The 25,292-nt window shown below is 48.7% G+C and overlaps 1 protein-coding gene across 4 annotated transcripts in view; it reads right to left on the minus strand.

Moving 5' to 3' along the window:
- TET3 (tet methylcytosine dioxygenase 3) overlaps positions 1-25,292 on the minus strand; it is a 112,203-nt gene that overhangs the window by 76,011 nt on the left and 10,900 nt on the right. For 2 of the 4 annotated variants that reach the window (XM_024999365.2, XM_024999364.2), the window contains exon 3: positions 17,588-17,644. The exons of 1 other annotated variant lie outside the window; for it this stretch is intronic. In XM_024999365.2, the coding sequence (XP_024855133.1) occupies positions 17,588-17,644 (57 nt within the window). Of the gene's footprint in view, positions 1-17,587; positions 17,645-17,957; positions 18,035-25,292 lie in introns of those variants that run through there. One more of the 4 variants, XM_024999367.2, reaches the window with a different exon arrangement.

A 25,292-nucleotide genomic window follows, 5' to 3' on the forward strand; every position in this document is an offset into this window, starting at 1 on the left:
CAAGAAGTGGAAATATTGAAAACACTAATCATGAAACAGGCTTCCCTGGTGGTTCAGTCAGTAAAGAATCTGTCTGCAGTGCGGGAGACCTGGGTTTGATCCCTGGGTTGGGAAGATCCTCTAGAAGAGGGCACGGCAACCCACTCCAGTATTCTTGCCTGGAGAATCCCCATGGACAGAAGAGCCTGGCGTGCTACAGTCCATGGGGTCGCAAAGAGCTGGACACGACTGAGCAGCACAGCACAGCAGTCACAAAACAAGTAGAAATCTGTCAGAGAGTTACCCTTGAAAAAAGGCACCAGGCCCACTGGTTGTTTATTACATTATTTTTCTAGGTCATAAAAAATGATCATCTTTCTTATTCGTTAATTATCCCAGATCCCTGTGAGGTAAGCACTACCTCTCTATTTTTAAAGACAAGAAATCCAAGGGCTCAGAAGGGCCAAGGCACTGTCTCTAAGTAACCCAGCCAGACATGCTCACAGCCTGACATCTCCAGGAGAAGGCCCAGAAAACCCAGTGTCTTAAAATGTTCCTTAAGTACCTCTGTGATAAGCCAGGCTTGGAAACTTCTGGCCCTAGCTTCTGACCACACTTGAAGTGTGGTCCAGGGAATTCCCTGGTGGTCCAGTGGTTAGGATGGTGTGCTTTCGCTGCCGAGGGTTCAGGTTCAATCCCTGGTCAGGAACTAAGATTCTGTAAAACTCAAAGCAGGGCCAAAATAAAGCATGATCCAGTAGCATCTCCAGAGAGCTTGTTAGAAATGCAGACTCTCAGGCATCACACCAGACCTGCTGAGTTAGAGAACGTATTGTACAGAAACGTCCAGGTGATCTGAATGGACATGAAAAAATGAGAAGCACAGGAATGCTCTCAATCAGTCTGATCTTAAATTTCTCTTAAAATATGCAAAAGCAGTGCTTGTCCTCTTAGGAAAAAAACAAAACAAAACAAAAAACCAACTGTTAAACTACTAGAACTAGATTTAGTTATATAAACATGTAAAAAAAAAAAGGTATGGCAAAGTAAAATAAAAACATTAAAAAATTAAGACAACTAGTATTTGCCAAGGTACAATGAAGCATTAATACCATTAACACATAAAGTTCTCTTATGAGTTCATAAGAAAAATCACACACAAGAATAATAGGCAAAGCAAATCAAAATATATTCACAAAGAAGTGCAGATCACACCTAAATACAGCAATAAAAATTTTGCTAATCAAAGTATTTTATACCAGTTAAAAATAGATTATAGTAAACATACTATTTTTATAATCCGGGTAAAAATCACTAAAGACATTTACATTTTTTAAAATATGACTTATAAAGACTGTAAAATTTTAAAAGCTATAACAACATTAACAGGAGGAGTTCTGAGTGGTAAAATTACAGATGTTTTCTGTATTTGCATACCTGAACTTTCTGATTTTTCTATAGTGAATTTGCACTCTTTATAATCAACAACAAAATAGTTAACTACTCCCTAGAGTTTGATCTTCTCTGAAATTTAATAGCTTTTACACTTAAGTCTTTCTTGGTTTTTCACAAGTGTTTGCATAACACTTGGCCTTTTCACAAACCATCACAGCATTTAAAGGCATGTCTTTTCAGTCCTCATCAAGCATTGGGAGCCCCAAATAAACAGAGCCCCTTTTACATTACTCCGCAGACCAGCAGTTTCTCAAACTCCTGTGGGTAGAGGAATTGCCTGCAGGAAGCTGGCCTCTGATGCAGATTCCCAGGTCCCACCCACAGAGAGCAACCCTGTGTGTCTATGGAGGGGATTCACACACAGTTGCCCTCAAACTACTCTTTGAGTATCACCCTCCAATAACCTCATGGGAGTGAGGGTGAGTGTAGAAAATGGGAAGTCCTAGCTAGTTCAGAACCTGGGTGAACTGAGGGTCTTAAATGGTTGGCAGAGAACAATTTCTTTCCACCCACCAGGCACACACCCAGTTCCACCCGTCGGCGGTCTGTGCCTCTACTTCTGCAAGAGGGCGACAAGTAGATGGGGGCAGGGTTAGGAAAAGGCTTTCTCCAACAGGTGAGCTGAAGCCCTAAGCAGCCCCACTTTGCAGCTGAACTGCCAGAATGCACTCTGCTCTGGGAGAAGGCACTTGGAACAACTCCATGGGTTCACAGAGGCCCATCTGTCAGAGAGTTCCTGCTCGGGACCCAGAGAGGGCAGCTCCTTCAGAGCTGGCAGAAATGCAGCCGTGGCTGCCATAAGAAGCCTGAGGACTCAGCATGGCCCAGGTAGGGCCCATGGCAGCCTCCTCCTGCCTGGGAGGGCACTGGGAGTAGGAGTAAGACTCGACTGGGGCAGGCGTGCAGAGCAGTGCTCCTGCCTTCTTCTCAACCTCATGGGTGTACCCTGGGGTCCACTGTTTCTGGGGGATTTAAATGAACTAGCAGAAAGAAGAGCCAGAGAAAGGGTTTTTATCTCCTCTGCCACCTGAGCATCGAAGGGGAGGGTGAGCACAGACCACAGGCTGAATGAGAACCATTCACTGCTGCAGTCAATGCAACTCCGTGACACACTGAACCAGATGCATGCCAGGACAGAGTGGTTGGGAAGCGGCTCAGAGCCCACCTCTAATTGCTATTTCTTTTACATGCACGAGCCAAGTTGATTCCCTCTCCCACTTTCTTTTTTCTGCTAAGAGGGAGAAATCTCAACTTCTGCTTAAAAGCAGCAGGGACTCTCTGTCTTTAGGTCTGTAGCACCCATACCCCAGGGATGGGGGGTCCCTCATTCATGGGCCCTGGTGGGTCCAGCCTTCCCAGGCAGCGATCAGGGACCTGTGGTTATGGGAAGACTGGCAGGCGAGCGAGGCAGAGTGGCTTGCACTGGACAGCTCCACCAAGAAAAGGTGACTTTCATTTGCCAATCATAAGTAAAGCTTAAAATGAAAACATGATAAGGAGGAGTAGCACAATGATAGGAATAAACTTCATCTAGAAATCCTGGGGGTGGACGGGGAGGAGACTGTCATAGACTCAGGAGAAACAGAAGACAGACACCACATTTGAGAAAGGAGACCAGCCACACAGATGCAGAGCCAGTATCACCAGTGAGTGGTCTTACAAGCTCTGTGTTCAGCCTTGATGAATCCTCACCCCCAGTGAGCAGTTAAGTTTGTTCTATGCTGTCTTCAGGTATCTGGGAACCATGAAGGCAGCTCTCCCTATTATTTAGTGCTAATGAGGATTAATGAGCAGTGGGCTGTCAGTCAACGTTAATTATGAGGTGTGGGTTCAGAGGGTTCCTCCCTGATATCAGCTTGTGGGAAAATGGCCCATGACCTTCTTTTTATGTGGGGACGGAGCAGGTACCCCATGTCTTGCTATCCACCTCACAGCTTCCAGGCCTGCTTTAGATTCTGCTCCTCATGTTGGCCTAGGTTGTCACACTTTGAGGAGGTGAAGCTCATTGTCTCTGTCATCAATTTGATTTCACACCATTTACTAAAAGGATTTACTGCATGCCAGGCTCTGTGCCAGGTACTGGGGAACAGAATTGAGTGAGATGAGCACCTCATCACTAGCCACTCATACCAGGCACTAAAGCATCGCTGCACTGGTACAGCCAGTGCACACAGCAGGTGAGGAAATGAGGGGATGTCTGGCCATCACAGAGCAGCTGACAACAACCAGAGCATTTCCAATATACCTGTGGTAACAGGCTAGAAAGTGTAATGGCAACAACAGCAGAAGCTACAGTATCCAAAGAAGCAGCTTAATAAGAAACTGGTAAGACCTATCTGAAGAAAATGTTAAAAAAACTTTGACGGACACACAAAAAGACTACAATAAATAGATACACTTTCTATTCCCTGGATGGGAAGGCTCAATATAAAGCTGTCCGTTCTCCCCCAGATAATCTATAAATTTCATGCTTTCCCAAATGAAAAATCCCAACATTTTCCACGGAGCTTGACAAATTGTTCATAAGCCTATTTGGAAAAGGAAATTATTTGGCAAAAGAAAAGCCAAAGAAACATTTGGAAAAAAAATGGATTTCTGTTTTTGTTTAAACCAAATCGTTGTATAAAAACTGCAATAATTAAAACAATGAAATATAGACACAGAATCGGAAGAGAGGCCCTAAAATGTTTGCCCATGAATATACGGGTATTTATAAAGTGCTTATGGTAGAATTACAAATCATTTGGAAAACTATAAATATTTAATAAACAGATTGGAGATAACAGACTTTCTATTGGGGAAAATTCAATCTCTATCTTATACCATATACAAAAATAAATCTCAGCTTAAAGAGATCTAAATATGTAAAACAAAACTATACAAACTTGGATGCCAAAATACTGATGAATTCCGACTGTACAAAAATCAAATTCCATTTGACAGACACAATGAAAGAAACCTGAGAGGCCAAACAGTTTTTCAAAATATAAGAGGCTAATACTGATAATATATGAATAACTTTAAAGGATCAGTACAAAGACAGTCTAGGGACTCCCCTGGTGGTCCAGTGGCTAGGACTCTGAGCTCCCAACAGGGAATTAGATCCCACATGCCACAACCAAGACCCAGCACAGCCATGTAAATACATAAATAAAAATGAGTGAGTTAATTAAAAAAAAATTCTAAAGTAAAAGTGGGTACTGTATGTAACAGGTAATTCACAGAATAAATACAAAGTGGTTAACATTTAAAACATTCTCGGGAATTCCCTGGCAGTCCAATGGTTAGGTCTCAGTACTTTTCATTGCAGTGGCCTGGGTTCAAATCCCAGTCAGGGAACTAAGATCCCATAAGCCATACATTGCAACCTAAATAAATAAATAAATAGAACATTCTCACGTTCACTAATAAACTAATATGTTAGATCCTTTTCTCACTTACCAATTTGCTAAAAATTAAAAACTGATCATTTTTCATTCAGTGTTAGCAGGAGAGTATATCTGATACATATTATCAAATTACCTGTTGGAGGGTAATTTGGTGATGTCAGTTAAAACTTCATTTATATGATACTGTCCTAAACAAATACTTGAACAAATAACCCCAAAATATATGTACAAATATGTAAACTACTATCATCATTTATAATCGCAAGAAATTGGAACTACACACGTCCACCAAAAGGAAACAATTCATTACAATAAACCCATAAAATCAAAGATCCCACAGCCATTTAAAAGGTTAAGATGAGGGTACTAACATGGAAAGATGGCCTCTGCATTTTATGAGCATATAAAAAATGACCCCATATGTATAACTGATTCACTTTGCTGTTCATCAGAAATTAACATCACATTTTAAATCAACTATACTCTAACAAAAATTTTAAAACAAAACATAATGTTTATTATAAACAATATTTAAAACGTTGTCTTAAACATTTGATTTTAAAATCATTTTTCATTTAAAAAAGAAAACATTACCCCCAAAACAGGCATGGTACAAACACATTATTGCAGGAAAGGCAATAAGTTCATGTGCTCATTTTGGAGTCATGTACTCATTTTCAATGGCAAATAGAGATTATACTGGGATGGAAAAGATGTAGGGATGTTCAGTTTCTGATTTATATACTTTGACATTATTTTATTTCTTTAAATGGGCATGTATTATTTTTAAAGTTCAAAATTTTCTTTTCCATTTGGAAAAAAAGCAAAAAGTAGTAATATTGCCACTGGTTTCTAGGTTGAATTTGAAGTTCATCCCTTCTCTGTCCCCGCCCAAACCCTCCCCCTGGCCTTGACTGTTCTCTAGGGAGTCAAGATAAAGGGTGAGAAACGCTATGGACCAAGGTACTGCACTGTCTCCCCTTAGCGTAAGCCCCGGGCCCAGTCCGTCTCTGCTGGCTTGAACAAGTTTAGGCTGGGTACAGAGGCCTTCGCCTCACACCCTGCTGGTCTCAGAGAGCGGAGAATCTACTGTCCCAGCGGGCACCACTGTTGTAAGCACCCTGAGTTCTAAGGGGGCACACAGAAATGGATTTTCAGTGGACCACTGCAAGAGACAGATGCCCACCCTGTTTCTCCTAGCTCTGTGGATGCTTCACTTGTCTTCCACTGTCCTCGCCATCTGAGGACGTTTTTCACAGCCTCGGGGACACCAGCTGGGCCATAGTTTCTAAAGGTGCATGACGGATGCAAGAGCAAGGCTTGAAGCTACAGCCTAAGCCAGCTCAGCTAGGCCGTAAGCTCTAGGTCAAACATTTCTCTCTTGCTCCTCTCAGCTTCTAACTTTATTTTCTCTGGTACTAATGTGTGAGGTTTTTCTAAATACTATTGAAACTTCCATTTGGGTTTAGGATATGCTCTGGCCCTAGCAATTCAAACTGATACTGCTTATTAGGTTTAAAAACAAAGTTTTCCACAGGTTCTGTCTAACAAGCTGATAAACTATTACTAGTTCCCTTTCCAGGGGTTTGGAGACAAGTAAGCAAGCGCTCCATTGTCTGGTCTTGCCATTGTCCACATACAGGGATTCTTTGCTAGGCCCATGTTAGGAGGAAGGTAGTCAGGCTACATTGGGACTTGCTATTTTCCCACAGGGTAAGCCATCAGCACTTCCCCAAGAACGCCAGCAGACATAAAACAGCAAAACCTGGAGAATGAGGCCACAGTGCAACTTAGGAAAAACATCATATTTTTAAATGTGTTTGTGATCAAAGAAGAAAAAAGTAGAAAAAGACAGAAAAAATAGCGTCTTAAGGCTCCAACTGAGAATCTAGAAAAAGCACATTACCAGATAAACCTAAGAAAAAGACAATTAATAAAGACTAAAGTAGAAATTAACACTTCAGAAAGCAGAAGGAGCAACTGACAGATCTACCTTCTTTTATACAGAAAACTGGCAAAACTGAGAAGAAGAGAAAAGATGAATATGCAACATCAGAAATTAAGAAAATGAAAAAAGTCACAGCTACTGAGGAAACTGAAAAGCAGTCCCTCTATATGCATCTTAGGAATAAACCTGAAAAATAGATCTCACGGAAAGACAAAGTAAATGTACCAACGGCCATAGAGGGAAAGAACTCTGGACACTGCAAAGACCCAGCCTTCAAAAAGGCACCAGGCTCAGGCAGTTTCATCAGATTTTTTTTCCAAAAAATGACTGTTTCAACTGTTTCAGAGCATAAAGAAAGAATAAAAGTTTCACACTGCATTATATGAAGTTATCATTACTCTAATACCAATATCTGACAATGAAAACACAAAATGAAAATTATAGGTCGATCTCATTCACAAATATAGATCCCAAACTCCCACATTAATAAATCAAAACAGCATGTTTAAAAAAATTCCCCATTTCCAATTATGGTCTATTCAAGGAATCAAAGACAGCTCAGTATTAAGAACTGTATTAACATAATTCACTTTATCAGCAGGTGAAGGAGAAATATCTTTTATCTTCAAACCATGTTGAAAATATATCCCTGGGGCCGGTGGGGAATACCCCTGACCTTGATTCCAGTTCCACCCCATTATGAAGCACTGGCCCTTGGTCATACTACTGTTCCGAACTTCAGTTTTCTTATCTGACAGGGGGAGCTACCACCTGCCTGGGAGCTGTAATGAGAACTACGAGAGACAGAGAACTATGAAAACTTCGCCCCATGACACACACACAGTAACTGCTCAACAGGTGAACTGCAGTACGTTATCATGTAGGGGAAACAGGTTATAACACAGCATGACTCTCTTTGTGAACGACACAGAACAGGCGTCTAGAGTGCATACAGTCAAGGGTAGAGGGATACTCCAGTTAAAAGTGATTAACCAGGTTGTGAATTATGGACAAATTCCTTCCCTTCTATTTATTTCTATTTTCTAATGTTTCCAAAGAACATGTAGCATCTCTATAATCAAAAAAGCGAATAAAAGCCCAAAAATGTTATAGACTATTGGATTTAGCCAAGATTGAGGACTGGCAAGCCTAAAGGCCAAGGTGGAAAAGGAACTAAAAGGGAGACAGAGTAAAGAGGAACATCAGGGAGGAGCTTGCAGGACTCCTCTGCCCTGCACCCTATCGCCACAAAACCCGCTCCCTTTCAGGAACGCCCACACAGGCGTGGAAAGGTGCTCCTGGCAGAGGACAAGCTGAAGCCTGTCCAAAGCCGGTACACACTCTCGTACGAAGCACAGCCTCACCTGCTTTGCCCAAATACCACAGAAATACTGAACAATGGCAGTGAGGTGAGGGTACTCGTTTCTCGGTTCAGGCGCTGGTCACACAGCTGTACTTACTTTGTAAAAACTCACCAGCTGTACACAGTATGTGCTATCGAGTATGCTATACTTCAATAAAAAGTTTTTTCAAATTTAAAGCTGAGAGGAGAACACTTAGTTTCTGTCATCAGCTACAGAACTACCTTCTAAAGTTCTGGCTTTAATATGAACTTAGGGGTCAGTTTCATGGAAAGGAACATTCCACCCAGTATTCTGTCTGACACGTCTCACTGTCTTAATAGAGTCTGCAAATAGTCTCACTAAAATTATCAATCAGATCAGATCAGATCAGTCACTCAGGGCAACCCAAGGATATAGGAGACACAGGGAAAGCCAAATCAAATGAGGGCCGCAGCTCTCAAGCCTGAGCACACATTTAAGTCACCTGGAGAGCTCTGAAAAATGCTGGTGCCTGGGCTCCACCCCAGACCAGTTACTTCAGATTCTCAGGGGCTGAGGCCTAGACACCAATAATTTCTTTTTTAAACGCTCCAAAGAGATTCTAATATGCAATAAACAAGCTGGACCAGAAGGCCCAGCCACTGAGGCAAGTTGAAGCCTGGCCCCTGCCCATCCTGGTGGAGGCTGTGGGAGGGGGATCAAGTATACAGAGCTGAAGTGCCCTGACCCACCCAGGTCTTTTTCCATATCCAGCTTCCCTAGACCTCAGCAGAGCTCCAGTGAGGAGGGATGCCCCCCTACATGAAGGAAGCAGCCTCTGGAAAGTAAGAGGGAGGGGCTTCCCAGGGATTGGACACAGAATCCTGGGCTCTGGCTCCCAGCTGGGTGTTCAGACTGTTCGGGACCACTTGTCAATACTGTCCCAAGACATACACCGCTCCAACCACACAACCCCAGAACTAAGCCCTAACTACTACCCAGGGTCCAAATGACACCACTGGGAACCCACAGCTGGAAAACAGGAAACCGAGGAGAAATAACAGCAGGGAAAAGGGCCACAGGGCAGAGGTCAGGGCACAGCCCAGTCATCAGGTAGGACCCGGCTCAGCGACAAGCGGTAGGTAGTAAAAGAGGATGCTGTGAGACACACGTGCTAAGGGGCTCAATCACGCACCTCCAGGGCCCCGCTCCCACCCGTCCTGCATCCACTCCACCTAATTATGTGACAGGAACCTACAGGTGGGGCTCCAACAGATGGCTCTCTTGGCCTGGCAGTCCAAGAGCATTTTTACAAGCTCCTAGATAATTTCAACACAAGGAGGCCTTTGCCCATATTCTGAAAAGCAGTGTTCTCGGAGGCCCTCTGTTAGTCTCCAGGGCTAAGCTCAAAGGACGAGGGTGAGAGTGAGGATGGGCTGAGACCATGAAGAGCATGTTAGGATGGAGAGCACAGAGGGGGAAAAGCAAGGCATGGGCAGTGCCAGCAAACAGGGTGGGGATCTCTCAGGCACAGCCTCCAGCACACCACTGAAAATCCATTTCTGTATTCCCCCACTGGAGTTCAGGTGCACAGCAACAATGATCCCAACTGGGAAGGCATAGTCTCCCCTCTCTGGGTCCAGCAGGGCCTGGACAGTCAGGCAGCGTCCTCTTCACCCAGCCTAAACTTGTTCAAGCCAACAGAGAAACGAGTTAACCCAGGGGGAAGGTGCAGCAAAGGGAGTCTGTCTGGGGATTCAGATGAGGCTATCAGCCTGAATCCCTTTCAGGGTTTCTGCCTGTCTGGAGTTACTAACCTCCCAGGTTCTTACGCCTTCTGTAGAGTGGCCAGCAGTAATCAGAGGTAGAACCTTCCCCCTAGGGCATGGGAAGGTGGACTGGCAGGAAACAGCTCCTACTAGAAACTCCATCTGTTTAGCAGGGCTGGGAACCAAGACCCGCACGCTAAAAGAGCAGACTCCCGGGGAAGAGGACACTGGGAGTGGTGTGGATGCTGCAGAGGCAAAGCAGGAAAACTCAGTCAAGTGGGCCGGGAGCTTAGCAGCTCACTGTCGGGGACAAGCTGAAAACCCTTTCAGTGTCTTTGTTTCCCTTACAAAGTCCATGAGGTTCGGATTACACATGGAAAACGCTTGGAGGTGGGACTGAGAAATCCAATTACTTAAGCACCAAGGGCACAAGAGTTCCAGGTCGTAGAGGTAACCAGGATTTGCTTAGGCCCTATAGCAAGAAGAGATAAGAAAGCCTTCCTCAGTGATCAATGCAAAGAAATAGAGGAAAACATTAGAATGGGAAAGACTAGAGATCTCTTCAAGAAAACTAGAGATACTAAGGGGACATTTCATGCAAAGATGGGCTCGATAAAGGACAGAAATGGTATGGACCTAACAGAAGCAGAAGATATTAAGAAGAGCTGGCAAGAATACACAGAAGAACTGTACAAAACAGATCCTCACGACCCAGATAATCACGATGGTGTGATCACTGACCTAGAGCCAGACATCCTGGAATGTGAAGTCAAGTGGGTCTTAGAAAGCATCACTACGAACAAAGCTAGTGGAGGTGATGGAATTCCAATGGAGCTATTTCAAATTCTGAAAGATGATGCTGTGAAAGTGCTGCACTCAATATGCCAGCAAATTGGAAAACCTCAGCAGAGGCCACAGGACTGGAAAAGGTCAGTTTTCATTCCAATCCCAAAGAAAGGCAATGCCAAAGAATGCTCAAACTACCGCACAATTGCACTCATCTCACACACTAGTAAAGTAATGCTCAAAATTCTCCAAGCCAGGCTTTAGCAATACGTGAACCGTGAACTTCCAGTCGTTCAAGCTGGTTTTAGAAAAGGAAGAGGAACCAGAGATCAAATTGCCAATATCCACTGGATCATGGAAAAAGCAAGAGAGTTCCAGGAAAACATCTATTTCTGCTTTATTGACTATGCCAGAGCCTTTGACTGTGTGGATCACAATAAACTGTGGAAAATTCTGAAAGAGATGGGAATACCAGACCGCCTGATCTGCCTCTTGAGAAATCTGTATGCAGGTCAGGAAGCAACAGTTAGAACTGGACGTGGAACAACAGACTGGTTCCAAATAGGAAAAGGAGTATGTCAAGGCTGTATATTGTCACCCTGCTTATTTAACTTATATGCAGAGGACATCATGAGAAACGCTGGACTGGAAGAAACACAAGCTGGAATCAAGATTGCCGGGAGAAATATCAATAACCTCAGATATGCAGATGACACCACCCTTATGGCAGAAAGTGAAGAAGAACTAAAGAGCCTCTTGATGAAAGTGAAAGAGGAGAGTGAAAAAGTTGGCTTAAAGCTCAACATTCAGAAAATAAAGATCATGGCATCCGGTCCCATCACTTCATGGGAAATAGATGGGGAAACAGTGGAAACAGTCTCAGACTTTATTTTTTTGGGCTCCAAAATCACTGCAGACGGTGACTGCAGCCATGAAATTAAAAGACGCTTACTCCTTGGAAGGAAAGTTATGACCAACCTAGATAGCACATTCAAAAGCAGAGACATTACTTTGCCAACAAAGGTCCGTCTAGTCAAGGCTATGGTTTTTCCTCTGGTCATGTATGGATGTGAGAGTTGGACTGTGAAGAAGGCTGAGCGCCAAAGAATTGATGCTTTTGAACTGTGGTGTTGGAGAAGAGTCTTGAGAATCCCTTGGACTGCAAGGAGATCCAACCAGTCCATTCTGAAGGAGATCAGCCCTGGGATTTCTTTGGAGGGAATGATGCTGAAGCTGAAACTCCAGTACTTTGGCCACCTCATGCGAAGAGTTGACTCATTGGAAAAGACTCTGATGCTGGGAGGGATTGGAGGCAGGAGAAGGGGATGACAGAGGATGAGATGGCTGCATGGCATCACTGACTCAATGGACGTGAGTCTGGGTGAACTCCGGGAGTTGGTGATGGATAGGGAGGCCTGGCGTGCTGCGATTCATGGGGTCACAAAGAGTCGGACACGACTGAGCAACTGAACTGAACTGAACTAATCTCACTGTCCTTGGAATGTCTGCCTCCTAAGGAATATTTCTGTGGCATGACAATATTATACTTTAGACCCTCCCCCCACCCTCCTCCAGGATGAGGCAGCTGGCATAGAAGGCAATTAATATTTTAACTTTTTTCTGTAATCTTCAGCATCTTAAATGAAAAGATCAAAGCTCATAAGCAGAAGAAAAAAAAAAAAAAACTTTGCAGAGTGTGGGGGGGCTAAGGGGGTGACATAAAGTAGGAGGGAGCTTCCTGAACTCAAACTATCAGAAATATTAGGAGACTCATCCTTAGGAGAAATCAGGGCGGAGGTTGTGACCAGCCCTCAGAGGAAAGGGGCTGAACCTCTCTATGTGATCAAGAGCTACCAAATGGAAGAAGCTCAGAAGTCAAGGTACACCGCCAGAGCAATAGAGCCTTAGTGTCCGGCAGGGCCCAAGTCTATTCTGGCGACTACAGGGGCCTGGCCTCAACCTTAACTGTACGTGCACGCATGCACACACACACACAGAGTCCCGCCAATCTACCATCAGAACTGAGACTTGCAGAGATAAAAGGACAGACAGGAGGCATCCTTATCTACAGAGGCTATGATGCAAGTGAAATCTTTTGAAGTACTCCAAGAGAATTCTGGGGTGGCAAGATCTATACTCTTCCAAGTAGTGACTCTGATGGAGAGTACGGAAGAGAGGGGTCAAAACAAAGACCCTCTGCTCTTCCAGAAGCAAAGTTCTAAAGTAATGCTGTTCAGGGAATGACCCATAAATGTTATCACCAGTTCATCACAACATAAACACAGGAACCAAGAGGAAGCCTTTAGAAACTAGCACATGAGGTGAACTTCCTGCTCCATCCCTGAGTGCATCTGCCAGACCACCTCGTTCAATGGCTCACAGATTGGTCTGGATGGTGCTGAACCCCTGAAGGGGCTATGCATGGCGAGAGCTGCCAACTCTACATACAGAAGGAGCTGTTTGGTCTGCAGTATTTTGGAAATTAGGAAAACTGACCCTCAAACCCATTCATTTGAGAACAACCCCTTCATTTTACAGAGAAGACTAAAGTCCAGGGACTGCCAAATGGCTAAGGACAGAACCCAAGAACAGGAGAGGTGGGATCAGAGAGGAAAAGTAACTGCGTGGCTGCACTTCTCACCCTCCTCTTCCCAGTCAGCGGTCTCATGGGAGCTCCTAAACCAGTGAGGGCTGCTTACTGCTTCGAATAAGTAGAAGACAATTTGGGGTTCAAGGTAAAGGGCCCCAGCACAGTATTTCCTTCTAGCTTTTCTTGAATCTTAAACCCAAGGCAGCTAAAGCCAACACCTTCCTTTCAGAATTAAGCTATCGTCCCAGCTGGTCCATTTCTTGACCCCACCACCCTAATCTGTAATCGCCAGATCCCAGAAACGCCAACTTAGTGAAAACACAGTTGGTATGTTGATTGTTCCTTCAAAGTCCCCTGAGGTCCACTAAGTCCGTGATGAAAGCATATGTAAAGAGCTAGGGCTGGTGTGGGGTGACAGGCTTCCTCTCTCTCCTGCAAATTGACAACCCCAAACACAAAGATCAAAAGTGTTCACTGAATTAGGGGAAAAAAACTGCCAGAGCTGGTTTTCCCATTCAGTGTTACAGTTTTAGGCAATTTAGTCAATGTCTCCTGCTTCCAGTGATATTGTGAATATCACATCATAATGATTTCTCTTATTTTTCAGGACCTAGTGCTACACATAGAACACGGTAAACAGTAAATGCAGAAAGACAAAGGGAGAAAGAAACAGAGATAAGGTGAATGGGGACAGGGTCACAGTTCTGGATAGCATGATAATCTGTAGATTTTAACTGTCTCAGCCACCCCCATCTCTATTTGCCCAAAGGCTTCCTCAACTAATCTGTAAGGAAGCTACCTCCTCCCTAGAAGCTACAGACAGCCTTGTAACAAGGGGAGTCCTCAGCTGACTCCCAGATGCCCGAGGACAAGAGAAAATGAGGCCAAAAACCCAGGAGGTCAGGATGGGAAAGACAAGAGGCCCCAAAACTAAGCCAAAACAAGGCCCCTCCCTATACTGCCTGCCCCCATCCCCAGCCAGCCAAACCATTTGCTACAGCCTCAGGGGCATGGGAGGGGACTTGGCAACACCACAATAACCATTTCTAGCAGAAATGTCCATCTGCAGCTGAAGGGAGCCCAAGCACCCAGGCCCCTCCTCAGCCAGCCCAGCCAGGGGGCTAAGGAGCCATCACAGTGGCCTTATAGGCAGCTCAGGGGCAGAAAGGCTCTCCTTTGGACTCAGTCACCCACCTGTACTGCAAAGTTCCCCCCTCTCCCACAACATTCACAAATGGCTGGGGTCACAAAGGAGGTGGATCTGAGCTCTGGGACTCTAATACTGTACTCATTATGCACGGGGAAGCCCTCTCTTTCCATCCTCAAACTCAACTCTGAAATCCCCTTGGTTGGTTCCTTTCCTAGCCTAGCTTGATATGCCCACCTGCTTCCATATCTGCCCAACTTCACTACCGCTTGTAAACAATACCTCAGAGATAAGAGAGTTCCCGCTGGACCCTCAGAGCGGGAAGAGCAGGCAAGAAAGAACTAGGAGGAGCTCCCCACGGTGTGTGGAAAGTTGAGGATCACAGATCCTTGACAAAAGGAGCAGTGGTCCAAAGGAGAGACAGAAGGCAGAGATCCTGGGCACAGGCCCAAAATAGTTTCCACACATCCTCAGCCAATCAAGGGTTCCCATGGGGCAGAGCATGGGAGCAGCGTGGGAAGCCCAAGAGCCTGGTGCTTGAGGCTCTGGGCACTCACTCTTGTCCAGGCTGCCAAGAGGCAGGAGGTGACAACAGTGTGTGCTACGGCATGTTCCTTGGGATGTCATAGGTAGACATGCAACACGCCAGACAGCAAAGTGACAGGCTGCACGATCAGCTTCATGCCTGTGCTGGGCACGACACACACCCTGTATCATGGATATTTTTGAAACCCTGTCAGGACTCAGCACCTGCTAGATGTGCACATTCCCACTGCTGCTGGATATTCTTCACCCAGAGAGCTTACCCATCCTGGGCCCCTCCCATGGAAACCCCCAAACCGGGAGACCCCGTTTGCCCTGTGTCCCAGAGTCTTTGACTGCTCTGATTGAGTTCACACACCACACACATCTTCCTAAAGCACCACCTTCTGACAGAAGAGGATCTCACAAAACCGCTCTCCGAGGGTATGTGGAACACCACACTAAACTATGTGAGAGAACTATGTGGGGCCGCGGGGAGGTGGCACCAAGAACAGAGGGCTCAGATCCGAGTGCTTGCTGGCAGTGCCCAAGCTGGGCCAAGAGGAAGCTAGGACTTTCCAACAGACAACTCAACAATAAAAACAAGCACAGACACCTCAGAGCTTTAAAAACACCACCAATTCAGGCCCCACGCCAAGAAGGGGGCAGGAGGAAGACACAGGTGAAGAGCATTCTCTACCTTCTCAGGCAGCCCTGCTCCATGCCCACAACACTAAGGACTGAGATAGGCTGGGAGATCCCAGCAGGGTGGCAGGGCCGGCACAATGCAGGCAGGGAGGAATGGAGAACACACTTGGAGAAAGCTGAAGAGAAGCCATCGCTAGGCAGGAGGGGGTGCTTTCCGGAGTAAACAAACCTGCCAGCAGTCCCTCTTCTCAGCAGAAAGGGAAGCTCTGGTGGACAAGGCCAAAGACACAGAGAAGGGAGGGAGCTGCCGGCTCCGTGGGCCCATCTGTCCTCATCCCCTTGTCCTGCTTTCCCTACAGTGGGGGGCAGAGCAGGCACACAATCTCCGTGTCCACAGCCCTCAACAGCACACAGGTGTCTACAGCAGTGGGCAGCCAGAGGCACAAGTGGAGGTGGAACCTGGGGGTTCTGCTCTGGATAAAGGGCACGGCGTGAGCTCACAGCTCTCTGCTCCCCACCCACAGCAAAGCCAGTATCGGCCACCTCTGCTTGCCTCAGGGGCCTGCCACGGTCTAGTCCCAGGCAGTCACCCACTACTTGCAGCCTCACCAAGGCTCGCCCAACTCTCCAGGGCAGCCAAAGCCACCTGGCTCTTCTCCTTCCCACAGAAGTAAATTTCTTGCCCTCCCTCAGGCACTTCCTTGCTGTAAGTTCCTCTGGAAGGAGGCCAGGGAACCACCCTGGCTCCTGATCCATCCCACGGCCTCACCCAGGAACCCCCAAACCCCCTGGGAAAGCGGAGGCCCTCCCGGCCAGCGTCCCACCCAGGCAATGAGGGTGGCACTTTCAGCACCTCCAGGGAGCTTCCCACAGTTTTCCCAGGAAGTCAGAGGAGGATTTCCCAGGAGAAAAATCTAAGAGCATCTGGGGACATGAGCAGCTTGCCCACCTGCTACCCAAGCAACCAGATTCCCCCAGCTCCTCACAGGCTCCGGGGACTGAAGGGGAAGACAGAGCTGAGGCAGGAGCAGGAAAGAGTTCCACTCTCCTAGGAGAAGTCCCATCCTGTCCTGCCTCCCACCTGTCCCTACTCTCTTTCCCCAGCCTCTCTCTGCTCTCCACCTGAGAGGCAGCCACTCTGAGCTGCCTCTTGCTCTGTTTTCTTCACTCTGGGCCAGCAGAAGATACTGCTGAGTAATCCCAAACTCACAGCAGATCCCCAGCCCTGAAAACAGGGCAAAGCCCAAGGAAACCTACTGATCCTGGCCTTTGCCAACCGGGGAAGAACATCTGTGTTTCCTCATAATGGCTTATATTCCACAAACTCTGCCCTGCCCCAAATACCCCAGCCCTGGCCTGAAGACAACCACATGGAGAAGCTCAGTGTCCCCTTCTCCACTTCCCACGCACCTGGTAACATTCCCTTCCGAGTCCCCCAGACACCCATCTGCACAGAGTAACAGCAGCCCACTGCCTGCAGGATTCCCAGTCATGATGTTGCATCAGCCCCCACCCTACCCAAAATATCCTCACCCCCACCACCTCCTCTCCTCTCCAGCCATCTCCATGGTGACAGCAGCATGACTAATGACACCCTATCAGCTTCAGACTCAGGAGCGCAACTCCCCCCCCCCTCCACCGTCCCCCCACCCCCACCCCGGGGATTTCTGCAGATTGGATGCAAACCAACAGTGCCAGGGACATTCTCGAGAGATTTCCAGAGGCAAGGGTGGGGAGTGGGTTGTGTGTCTTAAAAAAAAAAAAAAACAGTTCAACCAACCCAATCCCAACTGCACCCAAACCATCCAGCTGAGAAAGCAAAAAGAATCCAAACAAAACCCACACAGGCCTGAGAATTCATTGGCCGCCTACACCCCCGCCGCCCCTCCCCCTCAGCTGCTGCTACACACACAGTGGGAGATTAAGGGATCACCAGAGGAGACCCTTTATTTTTATCCAATCCAGTCAAACACTTCACCTCTACCACACACACACACACACACACACCACACACACCACACACACCAGGTACCTTGACAGCAGCTCCTTGTCCCCACGGCCCGGCTCCTTCACCAGCCTTTATTTCCACCTGCAAAAGAAGCCGGAGAGACTGATAAGCCAGGCCACCACCAGGAAAGCAGCAAAGTCCTTCTGCTGCACTCCCAGCACGCTGCGGGGGAAGGGGGGAGAAGGGAAGGCAGGGGGGCTCGGAAAGAAAGGATAGCAGGGACCATCTTCCTGCCTCCAGCTGCCACCCAGACGCGCGGTGGATGGACTCATTCGCCTTCAAGAGTGTTTTTGTTTTCATTTCTCCCCTATCCACCCTCCCAAGATCCAGGAGGGCTCGGCCCCTCCTCCTGTGTCCGGTCTGGCCTCGTCCCTCCCTGCCCTGCCCGCTCTACCTCGGCCGGCCTCCTCTGGTGCATCGGCCGGCGGGCCTCCCATTATCCCCGCCGGAGCGCACGGAGGGAGGCACTGCAGAGGCGGCGGCGGCCAGCTGCCGGCTTGGCTCCCCTCCCCGCCGCCGGCGAGGCTGGTGTGGAGGGGGCGGCGCGCTCGCCAGCCAATCCCCGCGGCCGGCCGGGCGGGGGCAGGGCCGCCGGGGGCTGGACCTGCCCGGCCGGGAGGCGGGGGCACGGCCAAGGGTGCCGCGGAGCCGGGCTGGCTGCGGCCCAGGCCCGCCGCCGCTCCCCGGCAGGCTGGGGATCCCGGGGCACCCCCGCCTCCTTCCGAGTCGAGGACCCGAAGGTAATACCCAGAGGCATCCTCTGCATCTCCAGGGTCAAAGACTGACTGCGCTCGGGGTCGAGCAGACGCTGGCGGGATTCCCCTTCAGGCCGCTCTCTGGCCCTAGGACACCAGCAAACTGCCTCATCCTAGCAGCAGCTAGGACAGTGCCAGGCACTATGATAAAAGCAACAGCCCCTGCAATCCTCCAAGGAAAAGAAAAGCCTTGAAGTGTGAACCTTTTACCCCGTTTTACAGATGAGGAAATAAGGCCAGATAAGTGAAGTAACTTACCCAAGGTGACACAGCTAGAAAGCAACAGCTCTGGGACTCCAAGCCAGGCTGTCCCGCACTAAAGACCAGACTCTCAACCATTATGCAGTCGTCTCCTCCCCACCTCCCATCAACAGATTTCCTCTTGAAGCCAACACTGCCTGTAGCTCAAAGCCTCACCAAGTCAGACTTGCCCTCCTTTGCTCACAAACACCTACACCTCACCCTACTATTGCTCATCCCTGCAGCTTGAACACAGGCCACCCCCTCCAGACAGCATTGCCTCCACCACCATTCGCAATGTTTCCTCCTCTTTCAGAAAGGCCATGGGAGGTGGCACACCCAGTCTTCAGGGCTCCCCATCCCCTGGAAAGGCGGAGGAGAGGAGGCAGCCCAGACTCTGAGCCTTTGAAGGCTGCAACGCCCAGGAGACTGAAGGACTGAAGGAACAGAATGGGGAGAGGAAAGCCCTGCAGTTCCTAGGCAACCCAAGAGATATCCTGCTTCACCCCAAGCCCTCCCTGTAGCCAACACCCCAGAGTTTCCACCTTCTAGGAAGGGAACCATCATATGGACTCTGGTACTCATGCATCTGGGTCAGCTCCTGGCTCCGTGGCTCCGCTATCCAGCCGCAGGACCTTGGTGGTGGTACCTTATCTCTCTCAGCCTATTTGTAGTTCTATTTTATAGATTAGTACTGCTCATGAGCCATAGCATCTACCTCATACACAGTTATGAGGAGTCTGAAGAAATGCCTCACAGCGCCTGCCACAGTGAAGGTGCTCCACCACCACGCTTCGTTTCTGAGCGCCATGGTGTGCCACTTCTGACTCACAGGTGTGGCTTGCAGGACTAGTTAGGTGTGTGAGAGCGTTCGGTGCTGTGCTCTGCTACCAACTCCACCACATCGGCCCAATTATGCCCGTCCCTGAAGCTCCAAGGGGGCACTCAGAATGGGACAAGCTGTCCTAGGAGAGACAGCAAAGCTGGCCTCTGGCGAGGATACTCCAGGAGGTGCCAGGGACCACACCTGCCTCGCCTCTGGGGACAGAGGGCAGCTCTCCTGGGCTCCTCCCTAGGGCAGGGAGGAAGGAGGGTGACGAAGCAGGCCAAGGGGCACTGTCCTGAGCCGTGTGCTTCTGCTCCCCTTAGCTCAGACCTTGGCCAGGCCCAGCGAGGTCCCCTCCTTTATCCTGGTCCCCAAAACCCCTGCCCCACCCACCCACCCACCGCAAACACAGTCTGCTGCTGGATAAGAGCAACTAACACTGCTTGGATAATAACGATCAATACTGTTGCTGCTCCGGCTGCCACAGTTTATCAAGCCCCTGCTACGTACCAGGGCCCGGTGCCAGCACACTGTGGGAGCATCTCATTTGACTTACTCCACACACGACCTTATGGGGAAATGGGCTTAGAGATGTTAAGTTACTTGCCCGTCAACACACAGCTGGTGAGTGGTTAGCTAGAATTCCAAGCCAGGCATGTCTCATTCCAGTTCTTCAAGCCCTCCCTCCCAGCCTACCTCAGGGAAATGCAAAGAAGGATGGGGTCACTTGAACCACACTACTTCCCTTTAAGCTATGGGTCTGAGAATAGTAATATTTTCATGCCTCAGAGACTTGGCAATGCTGCTCCTTGCCTAGGTTCCCCTGCCTCTCCCCCACCTGGCAAACTAATACGGTACAAGGCTTAATCCAAACGTCACCTCCCACTGCTCCCTTCCCAGCTCATCTAGCCCCCATGAGCTTCACCCCACTCCTCCCCGGGCCTCTTCTAGAGCAGTCACACCAAGTACAGTTATTTATTTACACGGCCGTCTCTCCCACGTGGGCAGGGGCCCTATCTTCCCCACTCACTAGGCTCTGCACAGAGGTGGAATGTGCTGAGCTGAGTTTCTACACAAGGAGGGTGGAAGGGCAGGGGGCTGGGCACTGAGATGCAGAAGCCACTCTCCAGGTCGGTCTGTTCTCTGAGGTCCCCAGAGATCAGAGGAACACTTGCTCTCCTGGGAGAGGACCTGCCACCTGAACTATAGCCAAGACCCAGCCTTGTTCAGCCAGCACACGTTTTCCTCACAAGGCTGCAAGCCACCCTGACTCTCTGCTCGAACCACCACCCCACCCCGTGCTAACTAAATCCCACCCCAACTGCAGGTCCCAGCCCACCCCCTGGCAGCCTGCAGACACACTAGCAGAGCCCATGGCCCCTAAGGCAGTGCACCTGCAACCACCTCCATCCCACGCTGGCCTCCTGCCCTGTTCTGAAACACCTGGAATGCTAGGGCTCCGAGGAGTCACAGAGGCGCATCCCGGGACCACCCTGCCTCCAGCAGGGACACTCTCCACACTTCACACCTGACCCCCTCTACTCTCTATCGGCCCCTCTTTCTGTATCTGGGGCTTCACAGTGACCAACCCAAAGGTAACTGGGACCCCCCCTCATAGGGGCTGAAGGTCTCTCCCCACTTTCCATCATGACCCGTAGACCCCACTGCACTCCCAGCAGGAGAAATGGAGTCACAGCTCTCTCCACTAGAGAAGAGGTGAATGGATTAACTCATTCTCAAAACCCACTAAATACCCCAACACAGAGAACCTCAGAAATACAGATCCTCACAGGCCAGAACCCACACAAATATATAAAGACTAAGAAATGGGGATGCATCCAGAAACAGATTTGGGGGGCTTTATAGGAGGATCAACCAAGCAGCAACCCCATGCCAAGCCCCATAACTGAAGCATGATGTACCGTATCTTATTTACCCCTCAAAACAAACCAATGACATAGGAATTATTAACGCCCATTTTACAGATGGAGAAATTAGGAGACTGAGTTGGGCCCTCTTCACTCCCTCACTGGCAGCAATACAGGTGGTGCTGTTCTGTGTAGCTCTATGATTTTATCAACCTACCTCTTCTAGAGTTGGCAGGGGGTAGATGGACGACTTCTCTTGCCTTGCCATGGCTGTGTCCTGAACAAGGTCACTCCCCACAGGGCTTTACTTCAATGCTCAGTTCAAGCCCCACTTCCTCCAGGAAGCCTTCTCAGGTTACCCGAGTCCTCTGCCAGCTGACCACACTTCCAGTGTTTCTCATTTGACACTTGGTACTGCTATTTGTCTGTGTATCCTGCCTCTCCAACCAGAATGGCTAGAGTCGTGCCTCTTCAAAGCCCTGGTTTTTTTTTTTTTTTTTCTTTGCCCAGCATTCCATACACTGAAGGCACTTGGAATCCAATGTGGGGGAAGTCTGTGACCTTCCCTTCCCTCTCCACTGCACAAAGGATCCTGCCAAAGAAACCCAACACCCCCTCCACCTTCAGAGCCTATGTTTGAAGTCACTGGTGTCCACGCATCAATTTCCACCCAAGTAATTGCAGCCCATCACACACACATCATCCCCTATATTTGAAACTCTTTGCGGTTGTCATGGGAACTGCCTTTGCCTTCATTCACTGATCAGGCCTCACAATTAGCTTTGGCAGCGGAAGTCTGTGTCAACGGCAATCGTGGGGAGGAGAAAGCCGAGGAGGTGGAAGAACAGCAGCAAGGGAAGAAAAGGTGCTCCTCCCTGGAGATGCAGGAGAACCAGACTGAACTCGGGCACCCGGTGATGTCAGAGGGAAAACACAGCCAGCCAGCGACTCTACCTGGACACTTCCATGCCAACAAACAGACGCACCCAGACCCCCCAGGCTGGCAGGCAGCAGTCGTGGCTCTGCCCACAAACCCCCATGCCGTGCTAAATGCTTCTAAGAACATCTTATATTCTGTGAACTTCGTCAGGGTCTCCCCACTCCATATTCAACAGTTTTGGGCCATCAAATGTCCCAGGACCCAAGCAAATAATTGGAATGACAGAATAACAGAAACTTAACTGGTTATTGAGAAGGTGAGACAGGAATAGTGAGTGGTTTAGAAACCTGGGGACAGCCCCAGGGGAAGCCTTCTAAGAGTAATTAACACAAAACGTCTTATCTTCCACCTTGAAGATTCATGAACACCCTCAGCTGGCGCCCTGTGGTCCGTCTATGTCCTTTCACACCCCTGCCACCAGTCTCGAGCATTTGAGTAGCATCTCTGTACAACTCAGCTTCAGGGAAGATGCCTCCCTCCTCCTGGAAGCCCCACCTCATCCTTCACATATCACTCTGCTGAAACTCTCAAAACAGGTCCCTTTCCTTCCATGATGGGCTCTCTTGGCCTAACAGTGACTAAGACTGGTCTCTGCCCCTAAGGCATCCCTCCCTTGTAGCCCTACCAGACTGCTCTGTAATTATTTGTTGCCACGCTTGTCTCCCTGCCCAGACTGTGAGCTCATTAAGGACAGAGTAAATGCTGCCTCCCCTTTACCGCCAACTCAGGCTCAGCGCAGCACCCCACACAGCCAGTTGCGATATGCAGGAGGAGGCTGGGAAGGCAACTTGCAGTCTACCAGTCAAAGCGGGTGACATCCTGCCTCCAGAAACTAAAGTGACTCCAGTGCCCTCCCCCGGCACAGGGGACACAGGAGGGCCAGGGACCGAGGAGACACTCCAGGAAGGTACCTCTCCTCCGTATCCCTCTAGCACCAGCTCTCCTCTCACTGGCTCTCAGCGCCCCACCCCATCCTGCACTGTCAGCCGTCCAGACTGGACACAGCCTCCCCATGAGAAGATGCCATTCTCTCTCTCCTCTAGGGCTCCAGGATCATTCCCAGCAACAACCAGGGCACCCGGAGCCTACCCTTAAAGAGCAGAGCAGTCAATCAAAAGACTGGGACGCCCCCGGCAGTCCAGCAGTTAAGACTCTGTGCTTCCAATGAAAGGGGTGCAGGTTCCACCCCTGGTCTGGGAACTAAGATCCCACATGCCATGCAGCACAGCCAAAAGAATAAAATAAAAACATTAAAAAAAAAACAAAATGAGACCAGAGAGAGCCACTCAGTGTCCTTCCCACAAGAAAGACTCAGAAGGGAACAGACTCTGGTTTGGTACATTGTCACTTATTTCTGACTCAGCATCTCCACACCCCTTCCTGAGGATTCCTCTGGCAGTAATTAAATGGGGTAGGGGGCTAGCGGGTACATGCATTCTGATAAATGGGCCCAAATGAGTCTACCTCATACAACTCCCTTTTCATTTGGAGCATCGGGAATTGGTCTGTACCAGTAGTGGGAGGCGCACCATTCTGTCCACCGATGCCCTGGTCAGCTGTGGGGAGGTGGGCACAATGGAGTTGGAATGCGTACAGGTCAGAACCAGCAGTTCAGGAACAGAGCTCGAGCGCCCTAAAGCAAGTGAGCAACCCCGCAGAGGTCACCGAAGGCCTGGCCAGTTACCCCACACTGAGTGCCGACTTTTATTTTCCCCTCCCTCAGTGACTAATAAAAACTCAGGTTATCAGATCTCTTAGGCAAATGACAGGAGACAAGGCCACGGAGGGGTGTGTCCACCCCAGGTGTGCCAGCAGGCTGCGCCCTGCACAGACACACTCAGGCTGAGGCCTAACGCCACCCTAAAGGACTCTCCCAGCCGAAGTGCGGCAGGGCTCAAGGCAGATAAAGGAGTCCTGTTCCTTTCCAACACCCTCTGTCCTGCTGAGCATGCTGCCCTCGATCCACAAGGGAGCTGTAAAGAAGGGATGGGGAGGGGAATCAGTGACAACTCCTGAGACCCCCGCCCCCCAGAGTGGTCTTTCAGCTCACCCAGTCCCCACACTGCCTCCTCCAGAACAAGAGGCCCAAGGCAGAGAGCCAGCTGCTGACTCAGGGTGGGGTCCATGCCAGAGCAAGAACACTCAGACAAGGTTCACCAGGGCTGCTGGGCACGAGTGAGGGTGGGAGAGTCACCTCCCCCTAGGGAGTTTCAGAAAGTGTCTTTGAATAGGGAGCCACCCCTCATTCCTATTGTTTTTCCCCATAGCAGATAATTTAAACATGGCTCAAGCCTTCAATGAGAAGCAATAAGCTTTGCGTTGGGTTAGAACCCCCCAAAAAAGCACTGCCCCTGGGAACAGGGACCCTAACCCAACTTCCTTATTCCTCTCACCACTTACCTTGGCAGGGGAACAAGGATCCTAACCCAAAAAATCCTCCCAAGAATAGCCAACCAGGATAGCTACTTCCCCAACCCAGAAACAGGCTTCAGTGAGGGTTTAGAGACCACGGAGGAAAACTACATGTCCAGTAGAATTACCCACACAGATAAAACACACACACACACACACACACATTTATATATCTAACACACAAGCCACTTGAAAGGCAGCCAGTGTGACTGAGTTACTGAATTTCATGTTAATTAAATTTAATTTTTGTAGCCACACATGACTAATGGCATCCTTATCAGACAGCACAGGTAGAGCATACTTTTTAAATTTGGGGTGTCATAAACACTCCTGAGAATTTGCTGAAAACCACGAACCCTCTCCCCTGAGAAAAAACACCCCTGCACATTCACACACTTGGCTGAAATTTTCAGAAAGTTCACAGACCATATTCCCACCCAGCTCTGAGATTAGGTCTAGAGATCGACCAAAAACTTCATGGACTAAGAACAAGGTTTTATCTGCAATGTAGTTGTCTAAGGAATATGCTACACCTTACATAGTTGGAGCAAGAGACCACCACATGAGGAAGCCCCCACCTGATAGAGGACGTCTTCATAACATCCCAGCCTCTACAAAGACCTATGAAGGCACAAACAAGACTGGTTCTTCAGTCTTGGAACAGCTATAAATGTTAGACAACTCTTTT

The sequence above is a fragment of the Bos taurus genome, chromosome 11, assembly GCF_002263795.3.
Source record: "Bos taurus isolate L1 Dominette 01449 registration number 42190680 breed Hereford chromosome 11, ARS-UCD2.0, whole genome shotgun sequence".
Lineage (NCBI taxonomy): Eukaryota > Metazoa > Chordata > Mammalia > Artiodactyla > Bovidae > Bos > Bos taurus.